The following is a 19,901-nucleotide window of genomic DNA, read 5'->3' as shown; positions in this document are numbered from 1 at the left end:
TCTGATGGTCTTGGTTGTATCTTACACACACTAGGTATAAACTTTTTTTTAATGTTTATTTTGAGAGAGAGATCAAGCATGAGAGAGGGGCAGAGAGAGAGAGGGAGAGAGAGAGAATCACAGAACCCAACACAGAGCTTGATCCCATGAACCGTGAGATTGTGACCTGAACCAAAATCAAGAGTCAGATGCTTAACCGACCGGGCCACCCAGGCACCCCTAGGTACAAATTTTCTAACGTCAGGCTGAATGCCCTCTAACACTTTGAAGCTGAGTTTCACTAAGCTTGAAAAAATAATAAAAAAAAGTTCCACTTGATTTATATATGTACATTTTTATTAGAATTCTTCAGAACTGTCAATAGTTGGACAATACACCAGGAAAAAAACACATGTAACATCAACATCCTTTAAACTTGCACCGCGCACATATTTACACATAAAGTTACTGTATATATAAAAAATATTTTCAAGGACTCATGGGCTGGGGAATTATTCAAAAGACATTATTGCTACATTTCAATATTTACAAAAAAAAAGCCATAAAATAATTTCAAACATTAAGCCACTGCAAAGAAACATCCAATGTGGGAAATAAAAAAAAAAACAAAACAACTATAAAAATATAAACTTTCAAGAATATCCAAGACAAAACTCTCAGTGAAGTGCCCCTGAAGTACCTAGACACCCACAATCAACAGCCACTTATCTTACTATGATCAAAGTCAATAGAAACACAAAGGAAATTCTCTGACAAAGTATGGCAAATAGCGACAATCTCTTACGTGATAACAAAACCCCAAAACCTGTTACCTTTGGAAAGGTGCGAGAGTATAGAACTCCAGTGCAAATGGTTACTTCCAGCTAAACGACCACAGTTCTCTAAATGTAGTCTAAGGGACCCAGGAGGGGGAACCGTGAAGGCGGCATACCTGAATCTCGCGAGACAACAAACAAACATGGCCGCATACACAGGGACCTCTGACGGTTGGGCAGCGGAGTTATTAAAAAAAAAAAAAGTCAACTCTAAGAATAATATCCAGGGTACAGCCCAAAGGGTACAATTTAAACATGTTTCAGCGGGAGAGTAGCCTTACGTCTAAGGAACAGATACAGTATGTTGAGTATATAAACATCAGAGTGCTTTAAGTGTTGGTGGATTGCAAATAAATAAGTACTCAAGCACTCTGCTTCCTACATGGCTGCTATGTAAGCTTTCGGGAAGCTCCTCTGAACAGCTGGGTGAAGAGAAGCAAGAGCAGTACTGATGATGAAGGCCAAGCTGCTTCTTGAGTGTTGAAGGACCCTCTTGGGCTCAAGGCAAGAATACCCCCCAAAATATTTGTCTACAAGCATACACACACGCACACACACACACACACACACTCATATAGGTACTGGCCCGGCGTCCAGGATATGCCTGCAGAGGAGGCTGAATCTAAACTTCATGTCTGGCTACAGAAGGATCCAAACTAAAACAGCACTGTTTTGTCACTCCCGAGGGAGTCATGCAGTCAGTCAGTCACTTTCTCAAATGGCATCCAATCCATTGAGCACAATGCCATTCTGAAGCTGGTAGGCTTGTTCTGGTGCATCTGCAGAGCAAGTTCATAGGCTACAAAAGGAGATCTTTGTTAAGATTGTGCTTGGCAATTATGGGTTTTTTTTTTTTTCTTAAAAAAAAAAAAAAAAAAAAAAAAAAAAGCACTGTTTCCTTCAAATTTGTCTGGCCCTTAATCTATTTCTACACACAGCAGACTTGAGCCAGGGTCATATCCAGAAACTACATCTTGTGGGTTTTCTCTCCTCAATATATGAACATGTACAATTTATAGATGAGTATATACAAATGCTGGCTGGGGAGGCCTTCTCTCTGATTCAGCGCCCTAATAGCGAACTCTATTTACAGACCAGGTCAGTAGTACAAAGGCTCATGCCCAGCAGCGAGTCTTATGTTCCTGCTCGGGGAGCATTTTTCCATGGCCTATGTCTCATTCCTCAGCACGAAATCCTAGATTTCTTAAGCCCAGATATTCATAGACTTCTGCCCTTTGTTCTAATAACATTCCATTTCCCACATCAAGAGATCAGGTTTCAGCTTCTAATCTTGCTGCGTCATCGTATCATTATGGATGGTTATGAGGCCCAAAGGCGACTACTGCCATTTATTCAAATAAACTATCAACTCTGCTCTTCAAACAGAAAGTGGAGAAGCCTTGGAAAGCCCCAGGGTGTGTGGCCCATCCCACCCTCCCTGGCTCCAAGTCTGCATTTTGTTTTTGTTTTGTTTTGTTTTCGTTAATGGGGGCTGCCTCGTTATCGGGGATATGTGCAGTTCGAACCCTTACAATAGCGTGGTGGCTGATGACAAAAATCATTGGCCACTAAAGTGTGCTTGTAAAGACGGGATTACAGCGGGGTGTCCTCTACCCTGGAACAGGATGCGAGTTGAAGGGGAACGAAATAACCAGGATAGGAACCAAAAGAAGAGGGATCGTTCTCGCTGGGGAGACCCCGGCGCTCCTCCTGCTTCAGGCATCCTCGTGGACCAGCAGAGGTTGGGTAGAAGATGTGCTGCTGCCCACAGAATTGATCCGCACACAATGGTCCACCGCTGTGGGGCGCTCCCGGTTCGGGCTGCAGTTTGCTAAGTTGGAATAAATCTGAGGAAAACAAGCCCACAGTTAACATGCCAGTCCCTACACCACGAACACAACGACAAAGGGGCCCATTTGGGCTTCGGGATCGCAAATAACTTACAAGGCCTTTTAAAGGGAGGAGACTTACAAGACTTTCACAGCCAAAACCCCAATCCTATTGACAAAAGGAAACACAAGCTTTGTTTTAGCCCTCATTTCCCCCCAGGTCTGATACATAAAAAGTGATGGCAAAAAAATGTGCTGGGACGCATCTGGGAACAAGTATCATCTAACCTATTAAAAAGCTTTATAAACCTCTGCGGCCAATGATGAACCCAATGGCTGATGTCATTTGCTGGGAAATCGGTGGCCCTTCCAGGGGTGGGAAATGCTGTTGTATTTGAAATCTGCTCGGACACCCGGAAAAGCAAGCTTTAACCCAAAAATATCAGTGGTGTGCTCTTAGAAAAGGTAGCTCCGAGCCACGATCCATTAAAAAAAAAGCAGCTTAAATAAATCCGAGTTATAGTAAGGATCACGAATTCTTCCTTAAGAGCAGGAGAAGAAATAATGGATTTGAGTTTTGAATGCCCCCCCCCTCCCCAAATCACTGGGAGGGATCTCCCAACTTCAAACAGCTCTTCATTCTATATGGCTTGTGGGCATGACAGCTAGCTACCATTTTCTGACTATGCTTGTTTGAGCAGAAGGTCTATTTCACTGCAGTAACAAGCTGTCTTTTCTATGCCTTCATTCTAGTTCACATTACCCCCACTGTCCAAAGGCTGAAGGGCCATGACACGTGACACAGAGAACACGCCGACCCCATGACCGGCACTGGGGGTGGGGGAGGAAACACGGCGCATCCTTATGGAACGTTCCGCTTTCACATTTCTGCATGCAAAGCCCTCCACTCTTTTTCCTTCTCATCTCATGTGTTTAGGCTCAGAAAGGGGAGCCGGGCAGAAAGAACTGTTTCCATTGCTTTACGTGGCTGCCCAAAGCCCAGTTTGCCACCTAAGCCAAGGAGAGAAGGGATGAATAAAGGTCTTCACCCCCAGAGCCTCAGAAGGGTGCATCTGGAACCAAGAGAAAGGAAGGAGGTTCTATGCCTGGCCAGAGGGAACTCACATGATTGGTGCTATCTGAAATCTGCTTCTCGATTAGCTGCACGATCTGCTTGAATGTTGGCCTTTTGAGGGGATCAGCATCCCAGCAAGTCTTCATTATGTCATACCTGCAAAGCAGAAAGCCATTTTCTATCACCCCCCAATGCCGTTAACCTGGCTTCTCACGGCGTATGCCATGTAATAATCTCAAATTCCAGGGCCGTGCAAACGGACATACTGAATGGCACATGCGTGATGAAATAAAACACCGTATATTGGAAAGGTGGCTGAAACTTTCCGCATATTTGGTGACAAGAGATTATGAAAATAAGCTGCAAAAATGACATTTGATCAAGATGTCATAAAAGGGAACCAGGTGACATTGACATTTCAAACCGTACCAGTGAAAACCCTTAACATCTGGGTTTCTATCTTCGTAAAGGAAAATAAAAGGGGAAGCACTATCTGAAGGAAAACGTGTCGGCCCTTACATTTCAGCAGGTGCGTGCTCAGGGCTGAGCATTCGGAACCCTTCCTTGATCATCTTGTAGAACTTAGAGTCGACTGGCATTCCAGGGTAGGGGCTGCTTCCTGAGGCACAAACGGTTTGCAAATCAGTGTTACTAATAAGCAAGCAGGACACTGACAAACCTTAAAGAAGATGCTGAGTCTAACCAAGGTGCCTTTGGCAAGGCATTTTACCTAAAGAGAACAGCTCCCACAGAAAAATCCCATAGGACCAGACATCACTTTCAAATGTGTACACACAGTTGAAAATGCTTTCAGGTGCCATCCACTTCACAGGTAGCCGAGCCTGTAATGGAAGCACAACAGATTCGGCCAGGTTAATTAAGAAGCTAAAAAAAAAAAAAATTCCTGTAGACATTGCTCCTGCTGAGGGGGTGAGGGTGAGAAGTTGACTGCCGGCCATCTCACAAAAGCCTTTTCCCCTAGGACCTCAGATGACTCCTACTACCTCTGAAACTGGGGGCTCACACGATCCTATCCCCATTTTCAAAAGCGGGACATTGAGTCAATACAGCATGGTGGTTAAGAGCACAGCCGTCAGAGGCAGACACATGGGTTCAAATCCTGGCTCCGCCACTGGCCTTGAGTAACAGAGGTCTGTGAGTTACCACTGAATGTGTTTTCCCTTTTCCCCGATAAGAGAAACATGGCCTCCCACAATAGAAACGACATTTCCCAGCTCCTTTGCAGCTTGGTGTAGCCATGCGACTCAAGTTTGGACACCAGGTTGTAGGTATGATACGGCAACTATAGGAAGACCTTCTTAAAAGATGGCTGGCATGTGCCCTTTGCTCTTTCCCTTCTCATCCCTCCTCCACCCTGCCTTCCGACTGTGGTGGCTGGCTATCCAGTGGCCACCTTGGGCCAAGAACAGGAGGGCTACACCAGAGATGTAAGAAAATGGAAGGGTAAAAGGATTTGGTCCTGAGTGCTTCACAGAACCTCTACACCAGCCGTGGCCTGCTGCTACTACACTTCTTTTACTTTTCTTTTGGGTTTTCTGTCCTATGAAACCCAAACCATCCTTCATGAATACACTGGGAAGGTCACAAGTATCTGTAATTAGAAGACAATCTCGGGGCGCCTGGGTGGCTCAGTCGGTCAGGCGTCCAACTTTGGCTCAGGTCATGATCTCGCGGTCCATGAGTTTGAGCCCCACGTCGGGCTCTGTGCTGACAGCTCAGAGCCTGGAGCCCATTTCAGATTCTGTGTCTCCCTCTCTCTCTGCCCCTCCCCTGTTCATGCTCTGTCTCTCTCTATCTCAAAAATAAATAAACGTTAAAAAAAAAAATTTAAAAAGACAATCTCAATATAGTCTGCTAGAAAGCAAAAATAATACTTCATATTTCACGAGGTGTTTGGTGGGTTAAATGAGATCACGTAGGCAAAAGTGCTTCCCACAGTACTGCCGACAGACCAATCTCTAAACGATTGCCTTGCACAAGCGAGCACACAATAAATAGGGGTGGCTCATGGTGACTAGGACTATTCCAAGGTGGCAAGAGGCAGATTGGTCTTTACATTCAACAGCTGAACTTCACATCCTGAACTCTCTCTGCTAAAATCGAGTCAGACTTGCTGGGACTATTGCTCTTACAGACATTCTGGATTCCTGGATCTTAATCTACCACAAAAAGCTAACTCAGTCCTTCTCTTAATCCATTCAGGATTGAAACTGGGAAGACAATTTTGTTTTTCTAGTGTTAAAGTTATTTTTAGCCAGCAGGAATGAGAAAAGAAAAGAAAAGAAAAGAAAAGAAAAGAAAAGAAAAGAAAAGAAAAGAAAAGAAAAGAAAAGAAAAAGAAATTAAGGAAGAAGAAAGGAAGAAGGAAAGGAAAGGAAAGGAAAGGAAAGGAAAGGAAAGGAAAGGAAAGGAAAGGAAAGGAAAAGAGAAGAGAAGAGAAGAGAAGAGAAGAGAAGAAAAAAGAGAAGAGAAAAGAAAAGAAAAGAGAAAAAAGAAGGAAGGAAGAAAGAGAAAGAAAAGAAAGAAAAAGGAAGGGAAGGAAGAAGGAAAGAAGAGGAAGAAAGGAAGAGAGAAAAAGAAAAAGAGAGAAAAAAGAGACAGAGAGAAAAAGAGACAGAGAAAAAGAAAGAAAGGGAAGGAAGGATGGAAGGACACCTTCCAGTATCCCCTCCCAGATTTTATACCTAAGTTCCTACAGGGAGCTTTAACCTGAGATTGAAGGTATCCTGAACTCAGGGGCCTGTGGACTTGGAAGGGGAAAAAAAATGCCACACATTCTTATTTTCACTAACTTCTAAATGAAGTTTAGCATTTCCTTAAGTTCTGAATGAAAGCAATAAAGCCCAGTAATGTCAGCAGGTCCTGTGATTCCATCACCAACAGTCACTGCAGACACCTCCATCATGATTAGTGTTTACATTCATCACCACTTTGAAATCAGTTTTTAGACCCACGGCTAGAACAGGTTATTCTGTGTAACAAAGAAACACGCGTACTGATGTCAAAAAATATCCTTTTTTAATACTTTGATAACTATATTCCAATTTAACTGCTTTTCTTGGTAATCCTATAGGTTTTATTTTATGCATTTAAGACAATGTTCTGACAAGGTATCTGCTGGCTTCACCCGCAGAAATATGACGAAGAACCTACGAGGAATGGAAGAACTTGCTGAGAAGCTGACACGGGGAGATGTCACATGACTATGATGTAGCAAATCTGAGGCAGTAACATGTTGTGGGAGTTTCCCTGCTTTTAACTTGTCCCATAAATCCTCCTTGCCCAGGAGCCTGGTGAAGAGAGATCTGTAATTGGTTCGTGCAACAGACTTGAGCTGGAGCCCACAATCTAGAAGCCTGGTGGGACCTAACCCATCCTTGTTCATTACAGGTCACGAACCAATCACAAGCTATTAAGAAGCTGCAGCATAACCACTGTCATGATTTTTTATATCCCACATAAGACATCTATAAAGAACAGACAGAAGAACGAGCGCCACGTGCATATTGGCTGCAATGCACCTGAATTCTGTAAAGTTCTAAGCACTTCACCTAGATTCACTCATTTAACCCTCCTAACAACTTGATGAGTCAGGTGACAGTATCATTTCCCAAGAAGAGAAAAAGAAGCAAGGTTGAGAGGCCCCGGGTAATTCTTGCCAAACATCACAGAGCCATTAAATGATGGAACCAGATTCGAGCTCGGCAACGGCAGTCCAGAAACTGCCGTCTTCCTCCTCTTGCCCTTCTGTCAATATTCCAAGGCCTGGATCGGGGACTACCTCTCATTCTTTCTTCCAGTAGTGCATGCACTGGGATGGAGAGAACTTGGTTTCATTAACCCTCGTAATAATGAAGTGCAGCGTCAGAAGAGATTTATTAGAAATACATGCCTTGATCAGGAAGGAAAGCCAGAAACACTTCTGTAAAACCAAGCCAAGTACAGCCTACCCATAGAGATGGCCACAGTAACACAGGACAAAATATTTCATTATCCTAAGGCACACACACAGCTACCATCAGGAATAAATCTGGACTGGGGAAACAGGCCTAGGAAAGAGATGCAGAAGAATATATACACGGGACTATATGGCTTCCCACACTAACGGGATGCTGCTTTGTAGATCATGGGCTCTGGATTCAGCCTTTAACCGACCTGTGTCATCTCAGAATCAGTGATGCTTATTACTAAAACATATAAAACATACTGAGCTTTAGTTTCTCCAACTCTGAAAGAGTGAAGACATTGCATTCTAACACCCAGGGGTTGTTCTCAGGATACAATGAAAATTGGCAACGAAATAAAGCACTCTGAAGTAAAATCACTATGTTCTATAAGCCCATGATTACTTACGAAACTATTTAATATGCTCTCTATTGGTTATAAGATCCAACATTCTACATACCTAATTCTGAACATAACCTTAGATTTTAATCTTTTTCACATAGCATGTCAATCTCCAGATAAAATTCCCCCGCTGTGACCTTCAGGCCCACATTTGTTTCACTTGAACAAAACAGAGTTCATTGCTATTCTCAGGCTATAATGAAAATTAAGGCTATTTCTGTTTCCTTCACATGCCCCATAATTACACAATTAGAATTAGGAATTCTATTATCGGAATGTTAGTTGTAGTAATGTTCAGCATACCATGCAAATTTTGCTGAAGGACACTTAATTTGACTGCTAAAATGCATGCTATCTCAAAGGTAGGATTTGCATTACGAAACTCATAAAAAGCAATTCTTAGAAAAACTTGAGACTAACATCCTTCATTGGACTGTCAAGCAGAGAGCGGGTACTTACGTTTCCTTTGACCACATAATTAGAATCATTCTTGATGTCTCTGGCTAGACCAAAATCACAAATCTTTGTGATTCGACCATGAGTAAGGAGGATATTTCTAGCAGCCAAGTCTCTGTGAATACACTATTAGGAGAGTGGGAGAGAAAAGAAAACCATTTACATTTATTTTAAACTCCTCAAGAATGAAAACTACGTGCCACGTTAGGATGCTGCTTCTGTCACACAGGTCCAGTAACTTGGCTTCGCACTGAAACTATTCGGTGCACCAAAAATAAACATCTAAATTACGCTCTGAATGATGTGTGTTTCGCATCGTTAGGACCTTAATTACTACAATCGCTTTCAAAACCAACTGGAATACATTTTCTTCCTCTTAGGACTGCTTTCATTCACAGGAAAATACATTATAAATAGTCACATCATACTTTTTAAACTGAAAACTCATTTTGCATGCTTCTTTTTGAATGTCCTTTTATAGAGTTTCTGAAATGTGTTTGCAACTTCAATTTGATGTCTCCCAAGGACACAGGGAAGAGGCTCTTTATTTCAGCCATCCTACATCCTCTTTTAGTTTGGTAATTGTTTGGAAATGTCACCAGTGACACTTACGGGGAGGATCTGTTACCTCCTCCTAGTCTGCAGTCCCATTTGCTAGGGCACCCCCTCACCCTTCCAGAGACTCTGTTCCTTGTTTTGATCCTATCATTCTCTTCCCATCCCCATCTTTTCCCCAAATGCTTATCATTCTGACTCCTTTATTCCCCCATACTTCATAAACCATACAATATTTGAGGTCCAACTTCAATAAAGCCCAAGTATGTGCTTCACCAAGCATTGCAACTGCATGAGGTACCCCTTCCTTTTGCTGATGAAATCATTCTCTCTATTTTCTAAGAGCAGCTCCCGTATCCTAAAAGCCAAAGTTTTTAAATGAATTCAATGCATAAAAAAAAATATTCATAGAAAGCTCATTTAGACAGGCTTGCACTTTAAAGCTTATAAATGAGACCAGGAATTCCAAAAAGACAGCAGTTGGAATATGAAGAAACGAAATCTCCTCTGTTTTTGGTTACTGCACTTTAAAATGACACTGTGCATTCGAACTATGGCTCCAAAGTGGGGCTTGGGGTTGGGGGGGGGGGGGTTGGTGTGGGAGTGCTTTCCCGGGAACCACGCCCACTCACATTCTTCGAGGCGAGGAATGCCATGCCCTTGGCCACCTGGTACGAGAAGCTCAGCAAGTCCTCCAGGTCTAGAGCCAACTCATCGTCCTCCATGATGGCGGGAGTCACATCTCTTTCTATGTATGAGCCTGTTAGGAGGAGAAGGACTTTGTTAGCAATTAAACCTCAAAGCAAGGAAAACAGAAGATGGTGACAACAGGGATACCAAAGGGCTGGTAACGAAGGGACTGATGTGAACGTGCAGGCAGGTCATCTCCCCGGTGCTGAGGAAAGGGAAGTGCTCAAGCACAAAGTTAATATGCATCACCTGGGGCCTCAGGGGAGCAGGACCGTGAATTAATACAAAAATCTCCTGTTTTTGATATGTAAAACATGTATCTGATACATTTTGACATGCAAAGTACATATTTGATACACATATATTTTCATACATGCAGTAAGATGCGCATACACAGTAACAAATGCTCTGACCCCAATACCCACTTGGAACCCTTAACTGCCATTCAACATTGGCACTGTTACTGGGGGCTACTGTAACGGGGAACCAGCCGCCATGGGGCATGGTATTATATTTCATAGCAGTATGAGAAATCCTCTCGAAATGAAAAAGGTACCCACCTATTCTGGCAGATCTCCTTTTGTCTGCCTTGGTTGGCACAACATAAGAAACTCCGGGTTTCATGTCCATGTATTCATTCGTACTATCGTTGCTGGGAGAGAGGAAATACCCATCCATCAAATCATGACTGGACAAAATGGGAAAAAGGGGAGTACCCACGGGGCAGGCTCTATCCCCCCATTCCCTTCTTTACAGAACAGGCTGATTTTGTTCAAAGAAAGTACTGCCAAGTCTGAGTGAAGAAAATCTTGTCCATAAGATAGGAGATTTTAATAGTCAACATTAGGGTCCAAACCCCAGGAATGAGACGGCATGTTTTGTGTTCAATCGTAGATGGGATTTGGATTAGAAATTCCCCATCTCTTGACACCAGGGATTTAATGGGGAAACAGAGAGTAAAAAAAATTAACCCCCATCCCCTTAAACTCTCTAAATTAGCCCCAAGAGACAAGATGAAAGAGACAAGACACAAAGGGCAAGAACTTCTGAGATGTGTTATGGGGGGAAGGCAGGGATCGTTAACATATAGCGACTGATGGAAGAAGGTTTTAAAAAAACCAAGTTTAGTTCAGATAAACACCAATAATTTGGATGATTTTCTGAACCATCTGGACCTCTTGAATCTGCAACATTTGGCTGGAAAGTCTTCAAGATTTCTAGTACTTCCTGCTTCTGATTAGCATAGAAACACTGTGACAACAATCTCCTTCAGATTATGCTGGTGGTTCCAGTCCCATATGGGATCCCAGTGCACAAAGAACACCACGTCGGATTGAACAATTTAGGCCATTATTTCAGAAAGTTGAAAAATATCTACGGGGCCAAGGTTTTTAGAAATAAGGCAAAGTGGCTCATTTATTTATACAAAGAGCATATGTTCTGGAGAAACTAACCAAAGGTGGTTTGTACTGTATTTTACTACCACCTGACACTACCCAAATTTACTGGGCTAAAAAAAAAATAAAACAAAAAGCCTTCGCCTGGGGTTTAAAACTTTAGCCAGGGCAGGTACAGAAAAGGGCTTTAAGAGGTAACCGTCCACCAATAATATTTGCTGAGGTCTTCTTGAGGGCCTGGAGTCAAGTTCAAAAGACAACGTCTTGCCATCTCAAAATGCAGGGGGACAGAGTGAATAAAAGGCAGAGGAGAAATCCAATACACAATTTCAGAAATATAAAGCATAAGGGAGAAGTATGATTTCTGCTGGCCTCTGGGTGAATCTAGGAAACCTTCATAAATAGTGGATCTCAACCTTTGGAAAGAACGGGCAAGGTATGGCAGAGAAGAATCCTATTCTGGTTGGTAAGCCACATTCATCCTCCTTAAAGGAATTTGAAGCTCCTTACACATCATTCAAATTCAGAACTATATTAAGTATAAAACAGATGAAAATAAGGTATAGAACTTTTAAAAATGTGCTAGTCTTTGTGCCTTTTTATAGCATGATGAGTTTTTTCAAAAAGGGCAAGGTATACAGAAATAATTCAGAGGTAGATGGTGAGAAACCTACATGCAGAGATACGTTCAAAACTCTCTGCCACTCTGTTAAAGGTTTTCAAGAAGTTTACTGAGCCAACTCAACAATACAGTAGCAAGCCCGACAGGGTGAATGAAATGGCACACAAGAACAGAGTCGTAAGAGAAACAGGTACAGAGTTCATTCAACTGAACGGAACCAATGCCTTGAAGCAAACTAAAGATGCATTTTAAAAACTCAACGGAAATCTAAGTTTAACACTATTCAAATCTTTACAAACACCATTCGAACTTTCTAAATTGCTGGTGACATCTAAATGATTTAATAATTCTGATTTTGTGCCTCGAAGTATCTCTGTTCAGTTTTTTTTTTTTTAACAATCGGCCTTGATTGCAAACCCTTATGACCCCTCGAACTGCCTGTCAACAGGCTATTTATGTAAATCAGCCTTACCAGGAAGACTCCTTTGACTGCAGAAGGTTCTTATAAAGTGCCACTTCTGCATGATCTTCCTGCTTTGAGCAAATAAATGAATCACGTTTTCTTCTCAAAAAATTCAAAAGATCACCATAGCAACAATACTCAGTAATGACCAGGGTGGGCCCTACAGGCATATAAGAGAAGGTTAAATAAAGAGAGATGAGATATATAGACAATGCTGCCCCCCCCCCCCATAATTACACTCAGGAGTGATCATAACCATTAACATTCAGGTTCGTTTGATAAGCCCACTTAGTACCAATACAATCCTACCTATTGACACCGCTGGCAAAAAATAGCATTCTGTGGGGTCAAACTGAACAAGCAAGCCCCCTTTACTGGACTTTCTAAGTGATGTCAGCATGTCAGTGCTTGGAGCCAGGCATGACTGCTGGCTTTACAAAGAGTTACCGCTTTCAATGTTGTACGACTATCAAATTTCCTCCATGAATCCTTTGATTCACTTCTGTTTGCAGGGGCTCCACACCCTCTCCCACCGTTATTGTGGAAATGACGCAGAGAACAAACTGCATAATAAGAAAAAGCAACCACAACGGAACAGCCAGCTGATATGTGACCGTGCCTACAACTGCAGCCCTGAAGTTATTAACAGGCAACTAATTCACTTGGGCAGGCATGTTGGCGAACCATGCATGATGTGGATGCCACCTTCACGGGGGCTGTTTTAAGAAATTATGGAGGCCGTCAACTTGACAGTGAATCTCTGTACATCTTGAGGGAGATGGCTCATCTGGTCCTTTGGACCAACATGTTTTCTGGAAACATCACAGAAATCCTTGATGGAAGGCTCTACGTCAGAACTGCTTCAGACTGGAAATTTATTTTCTTGCAGAAGTGAAGTGCCTGCCTCATTTGGTGCATTATTTGAGAACTGGCAGGCTTCGAAGTCTATCTTTAATTATGACGTGCAAATGAATGTTAACCCTTTAGTGACTACAAATGATCCAGCAAAGTATAAAGCCTGAAAGATCAGGAGACGTGCTGGATGAGAGGAGACATTCTCAAGATACTCAGGAGGTCAGGGGCGCCTGGGTGGCGCAGTCGGTTAAGCGTCCGACTTCAGCCAGGTCACGATCTCGCGGTCCGTGAGTTCGAGCCCCGCGTCGGGCTCTGGGCTGACGGCTCAGAGCCTGGAGCCTGTTTCCGATTCTGTGTCTCCCTCTCTCTCTGCCCCTCCCCCGCTCATGCTCTGTCTCTCTCTGTCCCAAAAATAAATAAAAACGTTGAAAAAGAAAAAAAAAAATTTTAAAAAAAAGATACTCAGGAGGTCAATGTCGAGGCAACATATGTGACAGTAACTAGGGTATGTCCTGGGCTGTCCCACCCATGACGATAAAACTCAAATACACACTCTGAAGAACAACACTTTTGGGAGCAGAGGCGTGAAATCGAGCAAGAGGTAACAACCTGGGCAAAAATCTTGCAAGAAGCTTGTAATCGAGCATTGTCGAAATTGTATTAAAATTTCCCCTTTTTTGATCATTTGAAAGATAATAAAAGGTAATTTGGTCATGGCTTTACCTCCAACGGTGCATGCTCCGAGAAGATTCACAATATTCATGTGATTGCCGAGGTAACTCAAGACTTTGAGCTCGGACATGAGGGCTTCTCGTTCGGTTAAATGGGCACTTGCTAAAATTAGAGAGATCTCATTTTAGCAAAAAGTACATCTGGCAAGCCAATGTTGAGGGCATGCAGCAGCCTACAGGAGAAAAGCTTACGTTTGAGCATCTTAACAGCAACGGTCATGGCCGCATCCGACTTAATCAGGCCATATGCAGTGGCCTCAACCACCTTCCCGAAGGCACCGGCACCCAAGGTTTTCCCTGCAGAAAGGAAGAGAAGAGAGCACGTGGTGGTGTTGGGACCAACGGACCACCTGCGTAATCTCAAACTCAACAATTAAGGAACTGTTACGGAAGTAAGGACAAATCTGTCCATGACATCTCCCTATAATGTGCAGTAGGCCAACTCTATCAAAGGTGGTGACATTTCACAGAAAACGCGGTTTCAGGTGCAACAGAACAAAGGAAGTTACCGGGGTTCCCTAAAGTCTTTGTTATGCGCACCCAAAGAGGTTACACGGAAAGCCCCGGCTTCATACTGACCAAAACTCAGCCTGTTTCTGGGAAACTCCCATTTGTGATCGTAAGGAAGCTGTGTTGGGTCTATGTAAACATAATTGTTTCCATTTATCTCCTCGACAACCTTCCACTGCACTTCATACATGGGTTTCTGGTCGGGGGAGAAAGGGAAAGGTATATCGTCTTTTAATGATGAACATTTCAATCATTACAGCGCTTATTAGGGGAGAGAGCAAAGGAAGGATTACCTGTAAATATTTGTAGGTAAGTATCATCACGATAATACACATCATACCAGCTGCGATCACAAAACCAATCAGCAAAGGTGTGAACAGGGTGTGAGGATGCATTTGTTCTAAAATGAAAGGGGAATGTGGAATCACCATCTATTAGCAGGGACGGATCTTTACCACAACCACCTGACCCCAAACTCGCGCATCTCCCATTTTACAGCCCATGGCAGGGTTCAAAGCCATGGGCATTCCCCACTCCTTGCCTCGCTTATTATCTTACTCTTGTTATTCAAAGGAATCTTTTCAAATAACAACTTAAACCAGGCTCCTGTGGAGGTTGAGATTTCTGTAGCACAAGAATAATTTTATGCCGCTTGTCAACAAAAAACAACATACGAATGAGTTTTGTACTTCAACCAAATTCCTGCTTTGGACAGCTTTAAGAAGTTTCCTTTCTGGAGGGTCTAAACTTTCTTCTTTATGCTTCCCTGCATTTTCCAAATTTTCTACATTGAGCAAGAATATCTTTTACAACCAAGAAAACATTGTAAGAAAACATTTTTAAAATGTTCTTTCATTGCCTGAGTAAAAAAAAAAAAAAAAAAATCTATGATGAAGAACAATGGAAGATTCTTCCTTCATTACTCAAAACTGAAAACACACGACTTTTTGGCACACATCTTTGCCAACTCAAGAAAACAAAAACTAAGCCCTAAGAATGTAGGCGCCCGGTTTCTTTGTCTTCTAACTTCATACCAATTCATCAATTTGTCCACAAGGATCATTTAACTTATGTTAGCAGAGGTAGTCAGTCACTCATGATTCAAATTTTGCAGACATTAAAGAAATAGTTCACTGACGTGACTTCATAAAAGGCAGTGTTAGCTTTCTGATACAGTGCCTGGCGATGTATTAAAATTGGATTTTAAATAACTAAAATTTTAAATTAAATTTAAATTTCTAAATTGCCCTAATTCTGGTTATGTTTGGCTATACGGTAAATATACTCCCCTATTTTTTTCTCTACCCCCTTTAAATGGAAATGATTGGAAATATGCGATTCATTTTATACACACACACACACACACACACACACACACACACACGTGTGCATGCATGCATACATATGTGCACAGACACATGTAAATATAAAGTGTGCAGTTAAAATCACTACATACGTGTTATTAACAAACAGTGTAGAATGAAACTTAGTGAGTTTGATGACGGCATGGTACAATGTAGAAATTACCAGAAATGACATGGCCATTGGTGGAATGGACTGAAAATCATGATTGATATGGCAGGCAGAGCCTAAACATCCCCTTAAATTGGATTAAAAAGAAATATACCTTTGCTGTTACCTTTAAATGCAAAGTTAAAAAAGGCAGAAGTCTTGCCCACATTGTTGGAAGCCCTACACTCGACTGTGCCATTGTGTTTGAAAGCACTGTAATCGATGGAACTTTGAACCACTAGTTTTCCAGACGGCGATACAGATGAGTTTTGCATCTGCACATCCAGTGGCCCAACAGGAACAGGACATCTAGAGGGAAGAAAAATAACAACCTGATTTACTCCAGAAAGATCAACCATCATGAAATACAATGGGTTTGGCATACTTTTCAAACTAAGTTAGCAGGTCATAATCAGGAATTTCCTTTTACAACCAACAGCGGGAGGACAGATGGGCACTAGGTTCCCTGGCACAGTGAGAAAGAACAGCATGGTGGACAAGAAGATCCAGGGAGTGAGACAGGAGTTCGAATCCCGATTCAAACACCTATTCCGTTGAGCGGTTTCATGACCGGTTTCAACGGCACATGAGCGTTGAAAAAGAAGAGCCTAGAGGAGGAAAGAGTTAAAGTCTACAAGGATGAAGACAGGGCGGCCCCCAAATCCCCAGTGGCTGAGACCCTGCAGCTCCAGGTTTCAGGTAGGGAGACAGAAGCTGTACCATCAGCTCGTACTCCAGGCAGCAAAGCCCATCAGGGGCTAGACCCAGACGACCCTATTTTAAATTATGTCCTCCATACGCCCAATACCTTTCTATTCCCTCACCCCTTTTTATTTTTCCCCTTAGCACTTAACACCCGATTACGGTAGCTGTTCATTTCATCTTTCGCGGACCTCTACCCATTAGACATAAACTCACAAAGCTGGGACTCAGGTGTGTTTTGCTCACCAGACCGGCATCTAGCATACAGCTGCCCTCCAGAAACATTTGCTGCACACATCACAGTAACTGCTGGGGTTACTGCCACTGCCGGGGCATTTCCAGGGGTTTCGAGCCCTCCTTATTGTTCCCCAAAGAAAACATTCCACTAAAACTCCACTGAAAACAACAATCCTACGTAACCTCTTCCAACTCGTCATGATAAAGAGGTCTATTCTGTGAAAAATAAAATTCCTATTATTATCCTGACTATTCAATGGTGATGTTACACTGGGCTTTTAAAGCCTGAGCACAAAATAGCGTTTGATGGATAAAAACAGCAACGTTGACCCCATTTTCATCTTCAGGTAATGTGAAAGGACAATTTAAGGCTTAAGTGCAGATTGCGAGGGAGAGGAAAACACAATGCCAGATGTGCTCTGCTCAGGGGCTGGGCACCTAATCAAGGAGAAAACCTTTTAAAAACACGCAGCTTACAAATGCCATATGTATGTTGTAACTGCACGATCATTACTTTTTGGTAACTTGGCAATTAACTTCTGAGGTAATTTTTTTCATGGTAACTGCAGCCACGTTTCCCACACACATTACCTCCTGTGTAGAGAATGGAAATCTAATTACTCTGTCCTGGAAAATTGCTTTATCTACCTGCAGGCTAGAAATTGCGTGATAAATCCAAAAGATAACCACCAAAATAGAGAAGTCGCTCAGTAATCATTTTTCAGCAAACAAAATTAATGTCTCCCACGAAAAATATAGCAATTGTGCCCCCTACAAAGCCACGTGGAGAGAACAAAATAAACAAAGCTTCCAAAAAAAAAAAAAATCTGAAAACATATCTGAAATTCAACTAAATTACAGTCCTTCCCTTACGCATGTCAAGCGGTACCCAAAATCATCACCTCACCTCTGCTCAGTTCCTGGACAAAAATACCAATCTACTGTGGGCTCCGGGAATCCAGCTACCAAACACTGTAGTATGCCACTCACGAGACTTTCATGAGTCAGGATTTCTGGTTTTGCTGCAGGAAAAGAGAGACGGTCATACGTCAGACTGCTGGAAAACCTCACCAAGGCTTCCTCCCTCCCTTGCTTTCAAGTCCTTAGAACTTTCTTGAGGTTTGAAGAGGACCCGGAGGGAACACATTCAAAGGGGAGAATCTGAAGCAGGGAGAGAGGCAGAAGTGAGGATCAGACCAGGAGGGGCTTACAAAGAGCTGCCCAGCCCCAGCGTGGACTGTCCACACTGCGGACGTGGGGGTCCCCGAGAGCTCCCCGTTCGGGGATGACTGAAGTGGGGTTTGCAGGACCACCTGGCAGGGTTTCTGTTTCCTGTGAGGGGCAATCGGAAAGACGGCTTCTAATCCGAACTTTAGGATGCCAGACTGTTGGGAAGGTGGAAATCGCATTTAAGATTCCTGCCACCAGAATTTCACATCACTGAACCTGCCATAGGAATTTCCAGTTATGGCATGGACTGGAATGGATGAAATTAACAGGAGTCCCAGGAAAAGAAGTCCCCTCTGCCCATCTCAGGAAGGTCCTCTTTTGGGGGTGAGGGAGGGGGGGGTTGGGACAGAAGGGAATGGGTGCGAATGAAAGAACGGAATCATACTATCTACAGAGAAACCCAAACAGAAGAGTAGAATACAATACGGGCTTTGAACTCCGAAGTTTTATTTCAAATGCAAAATATGCACAGAAAATTGTGACAGGAAGCCAGCCCGAGAGTTTTATTCATACATACACCTAAACCTGTGTACAATCACTGAAAAAGTAAATTGTATCAGCAGGCATGCTCTAATTTGACATTTCTGGGTAACTACAATAATCAACTGGTATTCAATCAAGAGTGCCCTAAAGCACTGCAAATTCTTGAGATTATTTCTAAAGTGAAAGGAAAATGAATTTATTACGTTCAGTTGTTCTCCTGGAGATACATTGGAAGACTGCTAACCCTTTGAGAACGAGCAGGCCAGACTGTGAGCATCCGACAGCAGGGACGAGGGGATGCTCACCCTGAATCCTTAGCACAGCATCAGGCACAGAACTATGGGAGGCTGCACACGTGGCGGCCGGGCCTGCAGAAGGGCGCCCACACTTACCAGGAACCCGCCCCCCATCAGGCCTCCTGGTGCGTAATGTGGGAATAATGACCGTACCCATTTCACAGCGATGCTATGACAATTAAATGAGATAGAGCACACCAAGAAGGAAGAATGATATGCACAGAAATGAAATAGATTTATTTGTTATTAGTTTGTTAATGATTCAGTTATCGTTTTCGATTCAGAGCACCTACCCTCCTTGGTGAATCAAGTTTGCCACCGCCTAATTTAACTGTATTTGCCACTCTAAATACTCTCTTCAGTGACGTACAAATCGCTTGAGATAACGTGATAACGTGTATGTGTTGTAACTCAACGCACTGGGAATCTGACAGCGAGTATGTTGCAACTGACTGGGAAAATGCACGTGGTAAGAAGGTTAAGACGGACAGATTGGAAGCTTAGGAGCTAACTCCCTCAAAGGAAGGGAATGTTATAGAACCACCTCTCAGCACCTCACCTCCCTGCAGGCAAAACAGCTTGGCAGGGATCAGAGTGTCCGCACGCACGGCACACCCACCTGCCACTCAGCCTGGCCCCGCGGATGGGCAGGCCATTTGGCTAATATGCACGAAAGAGCGGCACTCCAAAGCGATCTCAAGGTAGGGGCCTCCTTGAGAGTTTGGATCCAATGCCAGCTTTCACAAATAGAGCAAGAAGACGAGCCATCGTCTTGCAAAGGCATCCATCTGGCAAGTCTCATTTAATTATCATGGGCAACTGTGTGATTGGGCTGAAAAGTAGGACAGAACACAAAAAAACAGTGGAACTTTAGGAGAATGCTATTTGCTGGAGACGGGAGGCGCCATACGGCAGGTCTCTCTGGACTCCATTCAAGTGTCATCTCCTTTTTCAAGCCATGCTCAACTCTCCAAAGCCAAGTTGGTTGGTCTCTCCTCCCTGTTCCTGCAGCACGTTAGGGTACCTGACACTCTTATACGACATCCTGGTCTGCCTCTTCCATCAGACTCTACGT

The 19,901-nt window shown here is 43.1% G+C and overlaps 1 protein-coding gene across 1 annotated transcript in view; it reads right to left on the bottom strand.

The window, feature by feature from the left end:
- Positions 1–1,680: 1,680 nt before the first annotated feature.
- KIT (KIT proto-oncogene, receptor tyrosine kinase) overlaps positions 1,681–19,901 on the bottom strand; it is an 85,420-nt gene continuing 67,199 nt past the window's right edge. The window contains exons 8-21 of the mRNA XM_047092147.1: positions 17,725–17,839; positions 16,006–16,187; positions 14,660–14,766; positions 14,436–14,562; positions 14,049–14,153; positions 13,849–13,959; positions 12,280–12,430; positions 10,349–10,440; positions 9,731–9,858; positions 8,547–8,669; positions 4,450–4,561; positions 4,239–4,338; positions 3,770–3,875; positions 1,681–2,662 (exon numbers count right to left, since the gene is read on the bottom strand). Coding sequence (XP_046948103.1) covers positions 2,531–2,662; positions 3,770–3,875; positions 4,239–4,338; positions 4,450–4,561; positions 8,547–8,669; positions 9,731–9,858; positions 10,349–10,440; positions 12,280–12,430; positions 13,849–13,959; positions 14,049–14,153; positions 14,436–14,562; positions 14,660–14,766; positions 16,006–16,187; positions 17,725–17,839 — 1,691 coding nt within the window. The 3' untranslated portion in view covers positions 1,681–2,530. The remainder of the gene's footprint in view (positions 2,663–3,769; positions 3,876–4,238; positions 4,339–4,449; positions 4,562–8,546; positions 8,670–9,730; positions 9,859–10,348; positions 10,441–12,279; positions 12,431–13,848; positions 13,960–14,048; positions 14,154–14,435; positions 14,563–14,659; positions 14,767–16,005; positions 16,188–17,724; positions 17,840–19,901) is intronic.

The sequence above is a fragment of the Lynx rufus genome, unplaced genomic scaffold (assembly GCF_022079265.1).
Source record: "Lynx rufus isolate CCGP_SWC_20201006 ecotype Redwood Valley unplaced genomic scaffold, mLynRuf1.p SCAF_3, whole genome shotgun sequence".
Classification (NCBI taxonomy): Eukaryota; Metazoa; Chordata; class Mammalia; order Carnivora; family Felidae; genus Lynx; species Lynx rufus.
This window is presented reverse-complemented; position numbering and strand designations above follow the sequence as displayed.